The sequence below is a fragment of the Ammospiza nelsoni genome, chromosome 19, assembly GCF_027579445.1.
Source record: "Ammospiza nelsoni isolate bAmmNel1 chromosome 19, bAmmNel1.pri, whole genome shotgun sequence".
NCBI lineage: Eukaryota > Metazoa > Chordata > Aves > Passeriformes > Passerellidae > Ammospiza > Ammospiza nelsoni.
Window position 1 is genome coordinate 1,916,826 of NC_080651.1, and position 16,887 is coordinate 1,933,712.

At 41.4% G+C, this 16,887-nt stretch overlaps 1 protein-coding gene across 4 annotated transcripts in view; it reads left to right on the top strand.

Moving 5' to 3' along the window:
• Nucleotides 1-396: 396 nt before the first annotated feature.
• The window catches only part of BPTF (bromodomain PHD finger transcription factor), a 53,502-nt gene continuing 37,011 nt past the window's right edge, over nt 397-16,887 (top strand). For 3 of the 4 annotated variants that reach the window (XM_059485584.1, XM_059485585.1, XM_059485586.1), the window contains exons 1-2: nt 397-1,036; nt 12,632-13,454. In XM_059485584.1, coding sequence (XP_059341567.1) covers nt 397-1,036; nt 12,632-13,454 — 1,463 coding nt within the window. The remainder of the gene's footprint in view (nt 1,037-12,631; nt 13,455-16,887) is intronic. The other variant, XM_059485587.1, reaches the window with a different exon arrangement.

Sequence of the window (16,887 nt, forward strand, 5' to 3'; positions counted from 1 at the left end):
GTTCGGTCCGGCTTTGGCGTCGGTGTCGGTGCCGAGCCCGAGGCTCGCGGGGCCGCCCCGTCGCGGCTGCTCCCTCACGGCCGGGGCGGGCGCGCCCCCTGGCGGCGGCGGCGGGCGCGGCGGTCACGTGAGGCGCTCGGGGCCTGGTGCCGCTTCCCCCAGTCAGCGCGGAGCGGCCGAGGCGCAGGCGGGGAACAAGATGGCGGCCGGCGGCGATCCGGAGCGGGGCGCCGGCGATTCGCGTTGAGCCGCGGCCCGCTCGGCCCGGCCCCCCCCCCCCGCCCCGGCCCCGCGCCCTCCGCGGGGCGCGGAGCTTGCCCGTAGCCGCCTGTCCGGACTCCGAGCGCCCTCCCGAGCCGCCCTTCCCCTCCCTTCCCCCTCGGCCAGCGCCCAGCGATGCGGGGCCGGCGCGGCAGGCCGCCCAAGCAGCAGCAGCCGGCGGCGGCCGCCGCTCCGGCGAGCGCCCCGGCCCCGGCAGGCCCCATCGGCGGGCTGCGCTCCCGGCAGCGCGGCAGCAGCCGCGGCAGGTGGGCGGCCGCGGCCCAGGCGGAGACGGCGGGGCCCAAGCAGAAGGGAGCCGGCGCTGCCCAGGCCTCGTCGCCCGCCGCCGCCGCCTCGCCCAGGGGGGGCGGCAAGAGGAAGGCGGGCGGCGGCGGCAGCAGCACCCCCGGTGGGGGAGGCAGCGGCGGTAAGGGCAGGGGCAGGGCCGGGGCGGCAGGAGCAGGGGGAGGAGGAGGCGCAGGAGGCAGCTGCAACAGCCAAGGCAGGGCTGCCTCGTCCAGGAGGAGCATCAGCAAAGTGGTGTACGACGATCATGAGAGCGAAGAGGAGGAGGAGGAGAGCATGGTGTCCGAGGAGGAGGAGGAGGGAGACCCCGAGGATAACCAGGACTCCGAGGAGGAAGAAGAGGAGGAGATAATGGAGGAAGAGGACGACGACGACTCTGACTACCCCGAAGAGATGGAGGATGAAGACGATGCCAGTTATTGCACTGAGAGCAGCTTCAGGAGCCACAGCACCTACAGCAGCACCCCAGGTAGAGAGTCCGTGGGCGAACTCAAACAAGTCGAGGGCACCCCACATGCTCCCTCTAGGTTGGCAAATACGCTCCGCACTCCCATGCGAGGATGTGAGGGATGCCCGCAAGCACTCCCAGGGAGAGGGGATGCAAATAACCACTGGCAGCCCCGGGGACGCGGGGAGCATCGGAGGATGCTCGGATGCACGGAGAGGAGCGGGGAGGGCGGGCGGCACTTGCTGGAACAAGGGGATGCTCTGCAAATGTTCATGGGGAACCTGGCGACCGCAGAAACGCGCGATCCACCAGGACGTGTTGCAAACAATGTCAGAAGTGTTGTGGGGCATTCACTTCAAATTTAAAAACAAGGAAAACCAGAGGCATGCCTTGCAAAGAGGTCTTTTCAATTAAATACAGGAAAGGCTGGCTTGTGCTTGCAAATACAACTTGATGTTGAAAGGAAAGGAAGCGCATGTGAGTTGAAGTGGCTTAAAAAACCAAAAAACTATAAACACCGAGAATTTTCAGGCTCTTGAGGTCAGAGCTATAACTGGATCCAGCATCTACTGGCTTTAAGACAAAAGTAGCTTTCCAAGGAGGGAAATGAGGTGCATTGTTCAAAATGGAGATTGCATTGTTATAGTTTGGGGAAAAGTGCACAGGGCCTCATTGCAAGGATGTAAACCTAGCTGGAGTTCAACACAAAGATTAAAAGGTGGAGGTTGAGTCAGAGGTCTTGCATTTAAACGCTGTGTTTATCTTAAGGTATGGCAACCTTTAAAACTCATGTTGGGGTCAAAATTCATTAAACATAATAGTGATTAATTTTTTTCATTCTAATGGAAAAATTGGGATTTTTTAAGGCCTGCATTTCTGTTTGTCCTTAATTGGTTCCTTCACCAAGCTTCAAAAATTCTTTTATTTAAACTTAAGCACTTTGGATTTATTTGAACTTGTTCCAGAATGGAATTCGAGCTTACAATATTTTATTTTATTTTTATTTTCTTTCTTTTTTTTTTTTAAGTCTCTGAACCAGGAGAGTAGTTCAACTTATAGGTAATTTGGGCTGCAGGATGGCAGACACTGCTGTTGTTCCAGTATTTGGCCACTTTGGAAGGGGGGAGGAACAGGTTGTTGGTGTGAATGCATTGCATCTTAATTAAAAAAGGAATGTAGTTCCGAGTAGTTAGCTGATGACTTTTTAAAAGGGGGAAGTACTGGCTGCTAAATGTGTAATTTGTTTTTATTTTGGTAAGTTAATGATATCAGCTCATTCCGTGACTTCATAATAGTACTTTAAAAAACTCTATAGGTTTTCCTATATATTTTTTTTAACTTATATCCATATGCTTCAGAGCCTAAATGAATCAAAATAAGTACATACAGTACTAAATTTATTTAGAGATAATTTTTAGAAGATGTTAGTTTACCTGTTGCAGGAATGTCCTGCAATCGAATTGAAATTTTTTGGATAAAGATTGAGACCTGACTTCACAGAAGGAAAGCTCTAAAATACTCTCTTGACTTTTAACTCTCCATTTTCTTCTTAGTTGTGATAACTTTCATTTTTATTACTTTTTTGGGAGTGCTTATGTCAGGGAAATAATATTTTTATGATTTTAACTGGCTAGGTCAGGATAATATTTTTACATGAGCATCCAGGTTTAAATGAGTTCTGCAGAGAATGGGTGTATGCCATTTTTCAAATGTGCTAAGTGTTTTGGCAAATCAGAAGATAGCTCTCTGTGCATTGTTGTACAAGCATAGACAGGTTTTATGTGGTATTCAGGTGTATCAGAAACCATTTTGATAATTTATATGTTTATTTCTCACTTGGTCAGGATAACTTAACTTTATTAAGAGAAGTGTAAGTGTAAGCATTTTAATCCTTAGGTGCTTTTGCTCTCTACTGAGAACGTTTGTGTTGTTATTTTGGCACTTTACTGGTGGTTCTCATTAGTTCAGTGTTTGCCTAGAGGTCTTCCTCCCTCCTGGATACACTCTTGCCCAAAGTTTTCATTCAGGCAGCTCCATCCGTGCCTCCTCCTGGACAAACACCTGCCCTGGGAGCCAGGGTGGCACTGATGGGAGTCTGGAATCCCAGTGGCACTGATGGGAGTCTGGAATCCCAGTGGCACTGATGGGAGTCTGAAATCCCAGTGGCACTGATGGAAATCTCACTCCTGGCATAATCCAGCAGGAGATGCCGGCCCTCAGAGCAGCACTGGCAGCAGGGCAGGGTTTGTCTCATGGGGATCTCTGTGTCTGACAGGGCAGAGAGGAGGGCAGAGCAGGGCAAGGCTGCAGTTGTGTCTCCCGGGTTCCTCCAGGGGCTCCAGGTGCTCCCTGAGGCGGGGTTGGTGCTCAGCTGTGTTCAGGTACAGGGGGGTTATTTCATAGCCCTGTGTTTAGATACAGGGGGGTTATTTCATAGTGTTCAGATACAGGGGTTATTTCATAGCCCTGTGTTTGGATCCTGGGGTTATTTCCTAGCCCTGTATTTGGATACAGGGGTTATTTCCTAGCCCTGTATTTGGATACAGGGGTTATTTCATAGCCCTGTGTTCAGGTACAGGGGTTATTTCATAGCCCTCTGTTAGATACAGGGGGGTTATTTCATAGCCCTGTATTTGGATACGGGGGTTATTTCCTAGCCCTGTGTTAGATATAGAGGTTATTTCCTAGCCCTGTGTTCATACAGGGGTTATTTCCTAGCCCTGTATTTGGATACAGGGGTTATTTCCTAGCCCTGTGTTCCATACAGGGGTTATTTCCTAGCCCTGTGTTCCATACAGGGGTTATTTCCTAGCCCTGTGTTAGATGTAGAGGTTATTTCACATCCTTGTCTTGCAGCCAGGCAGAGTGTAGCAGTGACAGAGCTCCTGTGCTGGGCTGCAGGGCTCTGAGGAGCATCTCCTCCCTTGGCTTGGACGGGCTCCTGACAGAATTTTTACCAAAGAGATGATGAACAGTCCTCTCCCCTTACCCTCCAGCCACTTCCATGATGTACTCTGAGGGGCTGAAGAGTTTTTGAGAGCTGGCTGTTGAATAATTGCCATCCCAGTCAAACTCTGCTGCCAACCAAGCTTTTACACATAAATCACATTCTGCTTAAATGGGGGATGGACTTGCTGCAGTTTTTTCTAACTTACATATAACAATGAATTAAAAGATCACAGAGCAATGTTTCTGGCCAAGAAAGCTTCAGGTTTTGTGCTCTGGTGGGAAGCTTATGATTTATCTTGAACTTAGATGTAGGAGTACTTTCTACTATAATATGGTAATAAGTTAATATTATTATAATATAAAATAATATTATTAAACTATTTAAAGAAGTGGAATCTTAGAAAAGATAAAATGCCTAATATACCACTTAGTCATGGTACAATAAAAACATACTGTGTGAATAACAATTATTTCTTTTTATTCTACTGGATATACTTTTGGTGGAGGGATTTTGTATGTGTAATGTCCCTTCCCTCTCAGCCCTTTGCATCCCCAGAAGGTGGATATTGCTGGGACAGGTATCCTGTATAACTTGTATCACTAAACATTTTTGCCATTCCCTGTCCAATGTAAATTCCACTTGAGGCTTGTCACTGTTGCATTATAGTTACTAAGTATTTTTCATATGTTGCAGAATTTTAAGAGAAGGGTTTAATGGTGATGCCTAGAAGTGCTTCATTTTTTTGTTTATTGATTTTTCTTCATCAGAAAACTAGTTTTAGGAAGAGCTATTCATCTAGATTTCAGCTGAGATCATCAGTCTGTCAAACAAGTACACAATATTTATCTTAAAAAACAGTAAATAGTAATTTTAGTTGGATTTGGCTTGTCTGAGCATTTGCAGGCATTGAGCATTGCTTCAGTTAACCAGTTACTTGCCAGTGTGCTTTTATCTTCAGGGTGAGAGAGTTTAGCTGGGAACCAGGTGCTGCATTTGGTGTGTCTGTAGTAATTTTTTATCTGAACATGTTTTCATGCTCTTGAAGAATTGTCTAAGTGGAGACACCGAGATACAACATTGAGATATGCAGCCTCCTTTGTCTGCCGTGGGAGAAGAGTTACCATCCTCCCAAACACCTCACCTGGGGTGCCCTGTTCTCTAAATTCAACCTGGTGTGCTCTTATTTTACCATTTACTGATCTGCACTTTGATTTGTGCTCTGGAGGGAAGGATCACCGGTTCCTCATGCCAGGGTTGGAAAATGTAGGGGACAATCCTTGACAAAGAAATTGTGTAGAAGGCCAGAGGAGTAAATCTGGGGCTGATCCTGCTGCATTGACTTGTAAATTGGCAGCTTATCTGGAGAGAGCTTTGTCAGTCATCTCAGGAGCTCTGAGCAGCAAATACCTCGCCCTGAATGTGTAAGAGATAATGTGCTGGAATTATTTTATTGGGCAAACTTTTACTGTAGATCTGCAGTAAAATTCTGTCAGTGCTCTTTGTGTTGCATGGGACAGGTGTAAGGTGAATAAATGTGGATTTTAGTGGGTTGGGGCTGGCTCTCAGGACTCACTAACTTATTAAATTTGTTACAGCTTATCTGAGTGTGTCCCAAGAGATTGTCTAGCTGTTCCTGAGAATCATTTTGCTTGTGCTACCTGTGATTTTGTTGGTTTTTTCTTTGCCTGGGTTCTAGGCACTAAAGGGTTGTGCCTCACTCTGAGTCCTTCTCTCGCCTGCTGCTTGTGCTGCATTTGCATTTGTTCTCCAAACGTTAAAATGATTCCATAGAACACGGGGGGTTTGTATTCCTGGCTCCTGGGGGTGTGCTCATGGCCATAATGTTGGGAAATTAAATTCTTAAAAGTGAAATCAGTTGAGAACCCTGGTTTGATTTAAAAGTGCATGCTGACAGGCGTGCAAACTGAAAAAGGAAGCAGCCAAAAGTTTTACAGTTTAAAAGAACATAAAGAGCTACTTTTTTACAAGGGAAGGCAGGAATCAAACTCTGCTTGGGAACATGTGTGGGAATTTGTGTGATGTGAGTGCACTCAGGATCTAGTCTAATAATCAGAGATGTTTTAATTTGTTTTTCAACTTCCAAAGGTTTTTTTGGTGCTTGGAATGCCTCATTTTTAATGTTTGTTTAGTTCTTAAGTTTTATTTATGGCTGGATTTTTCTTTTCTCCAGACTAAATAAATAAATTTGGGTTAGGTGTGATTACTTCAGAGTAATATTCAAATTAAAGCTGCACCTACAAGTAGTTACAAATGCATCTTATTCTCTTAGAAAATTTTTCTGGGAGAGACTTTGACTGTGAATATTAGAAACATGATTATCATGTTGGCATTTTTAAAAGAGAAGAAACTGTTTTGTGAAAGTCAAAGCCTTTCATTTCAGCCCATCCCAAGAAAAATATTTAGATTTTTCTATTTTGGCACTACTTTTCATAATATATTCTTATTTTATGTTGAACTCATTCATTTTACTGCTGTTTTTTCTTTGGTGGAAGCTGAGCAAACGTTCTCCCAAGAGGTTGACTTTTAATTAAAAAACCAGTTTGGATATTGCTGTGGCAAACATTCAGCTCTATCCAGTTCCTGCATTCTGCTGTGAAAGGAAAGAAAGAACACCAAAAAAAGGTTTTCTTACACATTGTCATCAACTGTTTCCAGTTTTCTCAGTGATATCTAACAAAACCTCCTGTGTTGCTGTACAGGCCCATTTGAAACGTGCCTGCTGCAAAGCAATAACATGGGACAGCAAGTGAGTGTTTGTTAAAACCAAACCAAAATAGGAGGGAGTTTGAGGGCAGGAAAAAGGCAAAGTTTCCAGAAGGAAGGAAAATGTAGGAGAGGGCATCTTCTCTGAGGAGTGCTCTGCTCCAGGACATTGTATATAACTGGCAGCTGGTCTTTATGTTGAGGAGTTTTTGCAGTGACTCACGATCTGGAAAACAAAACCAGCCCAGTTCTACTTTACTAAAGATGGACTTTCATCTGAGAGTTCTGTGGTTTGACTTGGCTTGTGGAGCTTGAAGCCAAAATTTTAATATTTTTGGGGGGAAAATTGAAAGTCCTTTCTGTGGTCAGTTAGTGGAGTGCGACTGGAGGGGTTTGTTCTGTATTTTCCCCTCCTGTAGAGGTTGCTGAAGTACCTGAAACTCCTTGGTCTCTTTTCCCTCCGCAGTGTCCTACCAAGCTGATCCTCTCCATGGCAACTGAGAGCAGCAGCTCTGGGCTGGAGAGCCCAAAAGTGCTGGGAAATGATGGGGAAAGGAAAGTTCTGAGACAAGTGAAATGAGACCAGTTGTGAACTTCCAAATCAAGAGAGACAGGAACCAGTGTTTATTTTTTAGGCCACCACTCTGTCCCTGTTTAAACAAGACAGTGGTTCTGGCAGGATATTTGTTCTGAAGGACATCCATCCAGCAGTCCAGAACCTGAAATGTTGGGCTGAAAGGCTCTGTGTGCTGGAGGGGAGGAATGTTTAACATCAGTGAGACAAGGCCAAACTGGATTTTTGTGATTTTTGTTAGCCTACATGTGTAAGGTGATTGAATACAACCATAGCTGAGGAGCATGAAACTGTGTTCTGGACACTGATGTCTGTAGTTTATTCAGATATTCTGTTTATATAAACCAGCAGGTGTGTTAAGGATGGTTAAAGTAGTTTTAAATTCTCTATTCTCCCATAGTAAAGAGTAGATATGGCTTTCCCTTTTCTTCTTTCAGTCTGTGAATGAAAGTGGGGACAAAGTTGTTGATCCTTTTAAACTCTTTTCAGAATTCATTTCTGAATTCTGAAAGGGTCAGCATTTGAACCAAGTAGGTTGAGTAGATGCAAATTAAAAAAATAAAGCAAGGTTTGGGTTTTTAAAGTAAATTCTGATTTTGGGTGTTTAGACTGTTACTTGAGTAACTTTATTTTATTTCAAATATCATTACTGTGTTTGCTTAAATATTTGTAATATAAATTATTTTAGTAGATTAATCTAAGTGTAGACTCTAATTTTCAGTATCTGATAATTATAATGTGCCATGGAAATAGAATTGTTTACTCTTTAATCTTAATTACAGGCAGCTCCTTAACTGGAGAATTCAAAATAGGGACAGGTAACCACTGCAGACTGCTCCAGCACTTGGGGAGACACAGTGAAGGATTTGCCATTTAAAAGAAACTTGTGCCAGATAGAAATATAAAGCTCAGACACTCCAGGGGATCTGGATCCTGTCAATATTCCAGCTGTGGCAGCAGGAGGCAATTGGCAAATCAATTTTTTTCCACCAAATAAAGCTGTGGAATTTGAGTGGTGTAGAAGTGGACATTTTCTGCCTTTCCACTGCCTCAAACTTGGAGGTGAAATTTGATTCAGAGGCTTGGTTAACATGCAGAAACTATCTCAGAGTCTCTCATTTGCATATAATAAAACTTGAGTATGTTTTGGGAAACTTCAGTGTGGGTAAATTGAGAGTAGATTTCTTGAATTTAGAGTAGTTACATGAAAATTCTGTTTAAAGTCTGGTCAGTCAGGTGGTGGTGCTTGAAGGAGAAGTAACCTACCAGTGCACCTGCTCTGCAATCCCCTTGGTGGTTTTGGGGTTAAACAAAGCAATTTCTATTTGAAACAAAATTTCCCTGTGGGGGCCCAAATCCTTGACAAATGACAACAAGTTTAAAAAAAAAAAGGTTGTCAAATCCTAGTATTTCTTAAATAATTTAAACTAAAATGTTTGAAGTGGCCAGAGTTCTTTGTGGGGTTTTTGTGTCTGTCGCTAAATGTTGAATTTAAATATTGGCCCACTTGCCTCATGAAAAAGAAGATTGTCTTTGAAAGTGAAGAGCTTGAAAAATTGTATGTGTTTATTGCGTTTTTTAACGTTTGAGGGATTTTCTTTTGTGTTTATGAGGCACAGTAGGGTAAACATGGACTGTGGTCTTCAAAAACCCTCACACAGGAGGTGGAGCTGCTCCAAAGCAGGGTGAGCTGTGTGGGTTGTCAGCACACTGAAAAATCAGCAGTAAAATAGCAACATTTCAGCTTAAAAAAAAGACTTGTAGCACTTTGACATCATTATATATTCCATTGACCTGCACTTTTAATTCCAGTTCAGCAGCCTCTTGCTATGCTTCAAGATTTATGAGCACCTTGGCAGAGAATGTCCATCCTTCTCACTGGAGATTATTAGATTGCTTGGATTTGTTGGTTTGGGCTTCTGAGGTTCTTTTTAAAGGTTTCTTGAGATCACAGTTGGTGTATTGGCCAGTAATACATTGGAGCACAAATTGCTGGGAATTTCTGAATATCCAAATCACACTTTGTGACTCTCTTCTCAACTTCAAATTCTCTTCATCCCCAGTACAGAGAATATTAATAACAAAATGAAAGTGAAATTGGAAAGAAAAAAAGCCAGCATAGAAAGATTTTAAATGCTGTGCCATCAAGTCATTCGAGAAAAATACAGTTTCTTTCTAAAATATTCTGCATCTTTGAATGCTTGCCTTTTTTAGCTCTGCAAACCGGTTTATATTTAGTTGAGAATTGTTCAGAGCAGTTCAGTGTCCAAAAACAGAAATTATTTGAGCTCTTGAGCTGTGGTGTGTGGTTTGCAGTGTGGATGGGGAGTGTTGAGGTGCACAATATCAAAATGTGCTGCAACTGTGAGGCCTAACACAAATGAAGCACACATGTTCTAACCCACCCTGCTTCTCCTATTGTCTGTTTTATTATTGCTTTTGAAATTTCTGCTCTTTATACCAAAACAAACAAGAAAATTCACAAATTGCTTTAAGTAGGAGATGGAATGGTGTGACTAATGCAGCCACAGGTTGTGTTGTGCTTGCACCAAAGTACAATTCTTTATTGTGTTATTATGACACATTTATATCCTGATAACACATTTCTTCTAGATGTGTAATAGCACCAGTGTGCTTCCTTTGTAAGAGGAAGTGTTAGAGATTAACTTTTTTAGAACATATTAGGAATGCCTTTTTTTAAAGTTCTTTTTTTATTCCCCTATTACTTTCATGTGACAGATCCACAAGTGTCTTTAAATTGCACCAGTGGATGTTTAGATTACATATGAGGAAACTTTGTTTTGCTGAAGGGTTGTAAAGCACTGGATGCTCAGGAAACTGGTGTAGGTCACACCTCTGGAGGTGTTCTGGGATGTGTGGATGTGAAACTTGAGGAGATGGTGGTGGGGCTTGATCCTGAAGATGTTTCCAACTTCACTGATTCTATGGTTCCATCCCATGCTTATCTCATGGTAAAGAGACATCAGCAAAATTGGTGTTTGGAGTCCATTTTCTTCCAGCAATGTTCCTTCACTCTGTTTTATCTTTGTCTAAAATTACTGGGGGGATTTGTCACTTCTCATTAGTTGAGGCAAAGCAGGGTTAATGTCCTTGCTGCTCTTTCTTGAAGGGCTGTTTCATGGCATTGCTGTGTGACAGACACATTTTTCTGCTCCAGAAGGAATCCTGGTTGATATCTCTGCTGCCTTTTGTGATGCTTGCACTCTGTGAGGGCCATCAGGGATTTCAGAGTATCTGTTCTGTGGTGTCCTGCATGGCCAGGACTGCAGTGTTGAAGGAAACTCCAATAAACTTCAGGTTTATTGTGTGGGCATGGCTTCTTTTGCTTTTGGGGTGCTTTAATTAAACCAGCTGTGGCTTATGGGATCATGTTGGTAGAAAAGTTGAGTTGAATCTAGAGAACACTTGCTTTGTGCCTGGCTGTGAAACTGCTTTGTCTTTGTGTGTTTGCCATGATTAAACATTTTCCACTGATTAGTGCAGAGGCATGTTGGAAGACACTCATAGAAACATTCCTTCACTTTCCACAGTCAGAACTCAAACTTGGAAAGTTATTTTTGTCCACAGATGAGGTTGAGCTGTTACTTCTGTAATGGAAATATCTTGCAGTTATCTTCTATATTGTTTGGGTGTGTAATTTGTTGTACAAGACTTCATTCTTTAACACTGAAAAGGGAGAGCTATGTCTGGTGCCCTCTTGCCATACCAGCCTAGGAGCTGATTTATTTTTCTGGAATCATTTGTTGTGCCTCAAGTTGTTTCTTAGAGGTGACTTTTCTTTCTGGCAACTTTTTTTCCCTTTTCAATGCATTAATATTTTAATGATGGTGTTTCAGATTCAGCAGGATCTGCCTTAGCAGTTAGACTTATTTTCTGTATTTCTGGGGGTATTGAACTGAGTAGGGTGGGTTGAACAAATGCCACAGAGAACCACTTCCATTTAATGGTAACATCCAAGCTGACTGCAACTCACTTTATCTCTTCATTTTCCTCCCCAGTTTTTGGGGAGGTGTCCTTATCTGCAGAATATGGTTAAGAAATTATGAATGTGAATCTTAAAATTCCAGAATATTGATTGTGTCACTCTTCAGTGTCACAAAGTTTAATAGATGTCCCATTTTAATGAAGTGTGTGTGGGAAATGGCTGCTGTGAATAGCTGCAGTTTTTCTTTGGATTTTCTCTGTGCATAAAATACATCCTGCTGCCACTTGTCTATAGACAATGGATAATTTTGGAATTTAGTTGTTGACCAGAATCTTAGTCTGCTTAGTAAGAGGACCTAAAACCCATTTTCATCTCAGTTCTTGGATTAAACATAGATGATGGTTTATGAGGTTTTCTCAACTTGTTTTTTTCTAGAAAGGGAAATAAGCTTAATGAGTGCATCTAAAACTTTTAACTGATAGCTGAGAAATAGTTGCATGTAGCTGGTTATTCTGATAGAAGATTAAAATATTTCATCTTTCAGGTAGTGTCATTTAAAAAAACATTCCTCTTTTTTTTTCCTTCTGCTTGGCATCAAGGACAGTGGAATCCAAGGGAAGGAAATGTAGCATCTTATCTGAATTGACATCTGAGACTGAATTAATTATGCTCAGTGTCTTTTAGGTAGTAAAACAGCTCTTTAGCTTTTATTGGTAAACTTCATCCTTCTGTAATTTTGCCTCTTCATTCTGTGGATATGGCTCCTGTTTTATTGAAGCATGAGGGTGGATTGGGGAGGTGGTTGTTTGTTTGTTTTGAGAAATTGAGAATTTTTGAAATATTTTCATAACCGTCACATTTACTTTCTGGTTTTGGTTTGTAGGTAGTCAGGAGAAACATTCTAGTTAGAAAGCAGTGGGCAACATGCTTTAGGTTCTCTTTTGTATTTTAATTTGGTTTAGATTGATGTCCTATGACATCTGCTTGAAATGAGCTTTCCTGGATGCCCTTGCTGGATAGGAGAATAATTGCAATCATTTAATACAAAATATCTGTTTGGAGTGTGATGTTGAATAAAAGTGAGAAAAATTATTGTTTTGGCTGCAGGAAATGTCTTTCTTTTTAAGTAGTTTAAACAATTACATTTCCATATATCATTTTAAAGCATCAGTAGATGTGTATTGTGTGGGAAATGCAATTCCTGTATGTGTCTAAAGCAAAACCTCAGATATCTTGTGTTTTATTTTCATACTGTTAGTTAAAGTATGAGATGATTAGCTGAGTTAACACATTTATGTAACTGTGAAGCTTGTGAAGCCTTAATTTGCATTAGTTCAGAATGTTAACACAGTGATTGATGACAGATATTCAAATACATTGACCTGTGAGCAGCAAAATTCTTACTGTTGTTTCTTATTCCAGGTAGGAGAAGACAGAGAGCGCATCGTCCTCGTTCTCCAATATTGGAAGAAAAAGATATCCCACCCTTGGAGTTTCCTAAATCCTCAGAGGACTTGATGGTGCCTAGTGAGCATATAATGAATGTTATTGCCATCTATGAGGTACTGAGGAACTTTGGCACTGTTTTGCGCCTCTCTCCTTTTCGTTTTGAGGACTTCTGTGCTGCTCTGGTAAGTCAAGAGCAGTGCACACTCATGGCAGAGATGCACATAGTGCTGTTAAAAGCAGTTTTACGTGAAGAAGACACTTCAAATACTACCTTTGGACCTGCTGACCTCAAAGATAGCGTTAATTCCACTTTGTATTTCATAGATGGGATGACGTGGCCAGAGGTTCTGCGGGTATATTGTGAGAGTGACAAGGAATACCATCATGTTCTTCCTTACCAAGAGACAGAGGACTATCCTTATGGACCAGTAGAGAATAAAATCAAAGTTCTGCAGTTCTTAGTGGATCAGTTTCTTACCACAAACATTGCACGTGAGGAGTTGATGTCAGAAGGGGTTATTCAGTATGATGATCATTGTAGGGTCTGTCACAAACTCGGGGATTTGCTCTGCTGTGAGACCTGCTCGGCCGTGTACCACCTGGAGTGTGTGAAGCCGCCCCTGGAGGAGGTGCCCGAGGACGAGTGGCAGTGTGAGGTCTGTGTGGCACACCAGGTGCCCGGGGTGACTGACTGTGTGGCTGAAATCCAAAAAAACAAACCCTACATCCGCCACGAGCCCATCGGCTACGACCGGCACCGGCGGAAATACTGGTTCCTGAACAGGAGGATCATCATGTGAGTGAGCCAAGCACTGCATCCTTTCTGAGCAATTACACTGTGTGTTTAATACTTCATTGAAATTGCTGTGTCATCTTAAATTTGCTCTTCCTTTAGATAGGGCTTGCTGTTTTGTAATATTGCTAAAGACCATGTAAATAATCTGTATTTATCCCAAATTAATATTCTCATAATCTATACATAAAAACAGGACCTCGGGCTTAATATTAATGTGCCTAAAACACATGAATGTGAGGCAAAGAAAGGGAATATTAATGAAAACTCCCCAGTTTCTTGTAGAAGTTACTGAAGAGAAGTTTGACTCTCTATGATCACACAGTGTGTAGGACACTGCTTGTGGTCTGTCACCTGCTTAAGCAGTGCTTGGCTGCCAGGTGCTGGTGCCAGTTTGATGCTCTGCCTTTGAAGCTGAAACTTTCAGAGATGCTCAGAGGGATTCATTGTTACTAGAAATGTAGAAAGTGTTGCATTGAACGTTGTTCTGCAGTGCAGAGAAAGTCACCATAGAAAATTGTGCCTGTCTTGGAGGGAGGTACTGTGTGTGTTTCACACAATTTCCTGTTACTGTTTGGTCTCAAGATACAAATGTACCTCAAAATATTAATAGGAAGCAAACCCTTGCTGGTGAGGGCATTGTGCCTTGGATTTTACTGAAAAGTTGAATCTGAAAATCATTTTTCACCGAAAAATGGCTAAAGATTGGTTTTGTCATAAAAGACTGTTCTTAGCTAATTGTTCTCATAATGGAGAAGAAACAATATTTAAGTGAAATTAGTGGTATTGTTAAATTAGGAGAAATAAGAGACTTTAGCAGAGCTCTGAAAACTCAGAAACACAGTTTCCATTCAGTGTTACAGAGAAAATAAGCCACAGCTGGGTACCTTAACAGAATTTCATGCAAAGCAGGTTCCAGTGAATGTTAAGATAGTAGCCAGCGTGTTTAAAAGGGACTGTGAGGTCTGCTGATGGTGTTACATCTTGCAAAGAAGACACTTCTGAGGGCTCATGGTATTCCTTTAAAATGTGGGGCTGTTTCTCTGGGGTATTGTCAGCTGATGCGTTGAGTATTAATTATCTCTGCTCTGTTTCCTGTGTTCTTCTTTCATATTTGTAAAAAAAGAGTCCATGTTTGATCTTTTTTCGTTTCTCTGGGTTATAAATGTCACAGTAATGCCAAGTAACCTTTCAAAGGATGCAGGGAATCTTTTATACTCTTCTCTTTTTTCCCTATATATGTGCTCCATGGTTATACTCAGTCCCATGCTCCTCAGTGAGGGGTGGATCACTCAGGTGGTTCACCAGGATGGGATGGGCACCTGAAGCTGTTGATATCCTATTATTCCATTGCTTCCTGCTGAATTTCCTACCTTTTGTTTTCAGAAAATGTGTTGAAATTTTGATTTTCACAAAAAAGCTTGGTTGTGAAGGATACATAACTGGAATTATTTTTGCTCTAGTTCCTTGTGCTTTAATATCTTAGGGTTATCTCTGCCTTGGTTTTGTATCTTCCTCCTAAAACTCTCAAGGAAAAGGTTGTTCTAAAGATGGATTTGTCTTCACTGCTCTCCTGTACTGGCAGAGATCTGGGAATTAACATTAGAAAATCCAGATCACTCAGGAGCTGATTTTGAGCTAAATGGGCAGACTTTGTTTCCTCCCTGTGTGTAGGCAGATAGGTAATTATTTTTAACCAAACTTGATCTGTGAAACAATGTTTTTTTCCCAGTGAAGTAGAGTATTTGATGTTCAGAAGGTTTTGATACAGGCAATACTTCAACATACTTCAAACTGAAATGAATCACGCAGGTGCTTCGTGATCCTTTGAAATCTGCACACGTGAGAGTTGTTTCTTTCTAGCACATTGGTAGTAATTTTAACTGCACTTACAAGAGACATCTTCAAAAGTTAAATGTGTTGAGTTTTTAAAAACCAATATTTTGCATTCCTTTTAGGTGTTCTGTGGGCAAATTATATCATAAGGGGTCAAAAGTAGTACACAATTTAATTCCAGGGAATTGCAACTTTAATAACTCACATAGACATTAAACTCTGTAATTTCAGTTTTTAAATTCAGTAAGCATGCTGTATTGCAAACCCAACTTTTTTGCATATATTGACTTATTTATTAACTTATTTATTTATATGTATACACACTGAACAGGATCAAACCACACCTGAGATCTTGGATAACTGAAGAGTAACTTAAAGGATAACTGCCAAATGCTAAAACATGAGATTCATAAAATTATATTATCATATCAACTTTATTAAAATGAATAGAATATATTACCCAATGCCATGTGATTAAATGTATCAGAGGAAACTAATAGATCTAAAAATAATCTGCACAAATACCAATTTGAAATCCTGCCCAGGAGGATTAGAGAACTGAAATCTTAAATTCTTGGTGGTTTTGTTTCTCAAAAGGGTTTTCAGAGCTTTTTACTTCTTCTCCCCTCTTCCCCTTTAAATGTCATAAATCCAACCTACTGCTGATTTTTCTGCCTTTTAAAGGGTTTTGTAGGCTTGTTCCCTGATACTTTTATTTCCATCACTGGCCTTCTTTAAGCCCATCATTGTGGTTTTGTTTCTCTTTTCCACTTCTTCCGTTTTACAGAGATGGAAAAGTGGACACTGAAGGAGTCTCCTCATGAACAAATATCAACAAAATTAAAACAAAAAAAAAGGCCAAGAGCAAATTAATTCCTGATGTTTTTGTTTCAAGCTGTTTACAATTAAGGAGGATGCCTCTGGGTCAATTGCATTTGTTTTACTTGTGAAGATTATTTCTGCAAGTTATTAACTCAGGAAATTTGGGACTTTGACTTGTATTGTCCTTCTAAACTGCTGCAGTGTTTTAACAAGTTTATCTTTATAGAAATATTGAGATGCTTTGGATTTATCAATTATCTGTGAAAACAGATAATGAAACACTGTTTGGCTTTCATTTTGATAGCAGAAATAGGACACACATTGTTATTCCTGAGTTGTGTGGATCTTCCTCAACAGTCAAAAGCAGTTTCAGCTTTTTTTGTTTGCAAGATTTGTCATGCTGTTTATGTTCTTAGGGGGTCCTCCTCTATTTTCTGTAGTTAATTAACAAGGATTTGTATCTTCATTTGAATAGATTGTTCTAAACAATTTCCTGAATTCTTCAGTTTCCAACTGTATCATCATGGAATTCAGGAAGTATCTGCTACTTAGTTCTAAATATTTTGTTATCACCTTGCTTGAAAGTTTTGATTATCTTCTATGTTGCTTTTATCAATCTTTAAACTTGTCTCTGCAGCCTGCCAGTGAATAGTTCCTGGCAGCCAAGGAGGCTGAAAGAAGTAGGAAATAATCATGTGATTCTTTTCTCCTCCTTGGCCTCACACATTGTGTGTGACTCAGCTGAGTCCCCCTGTCCAGCACCAAGCTGGCAAATCTG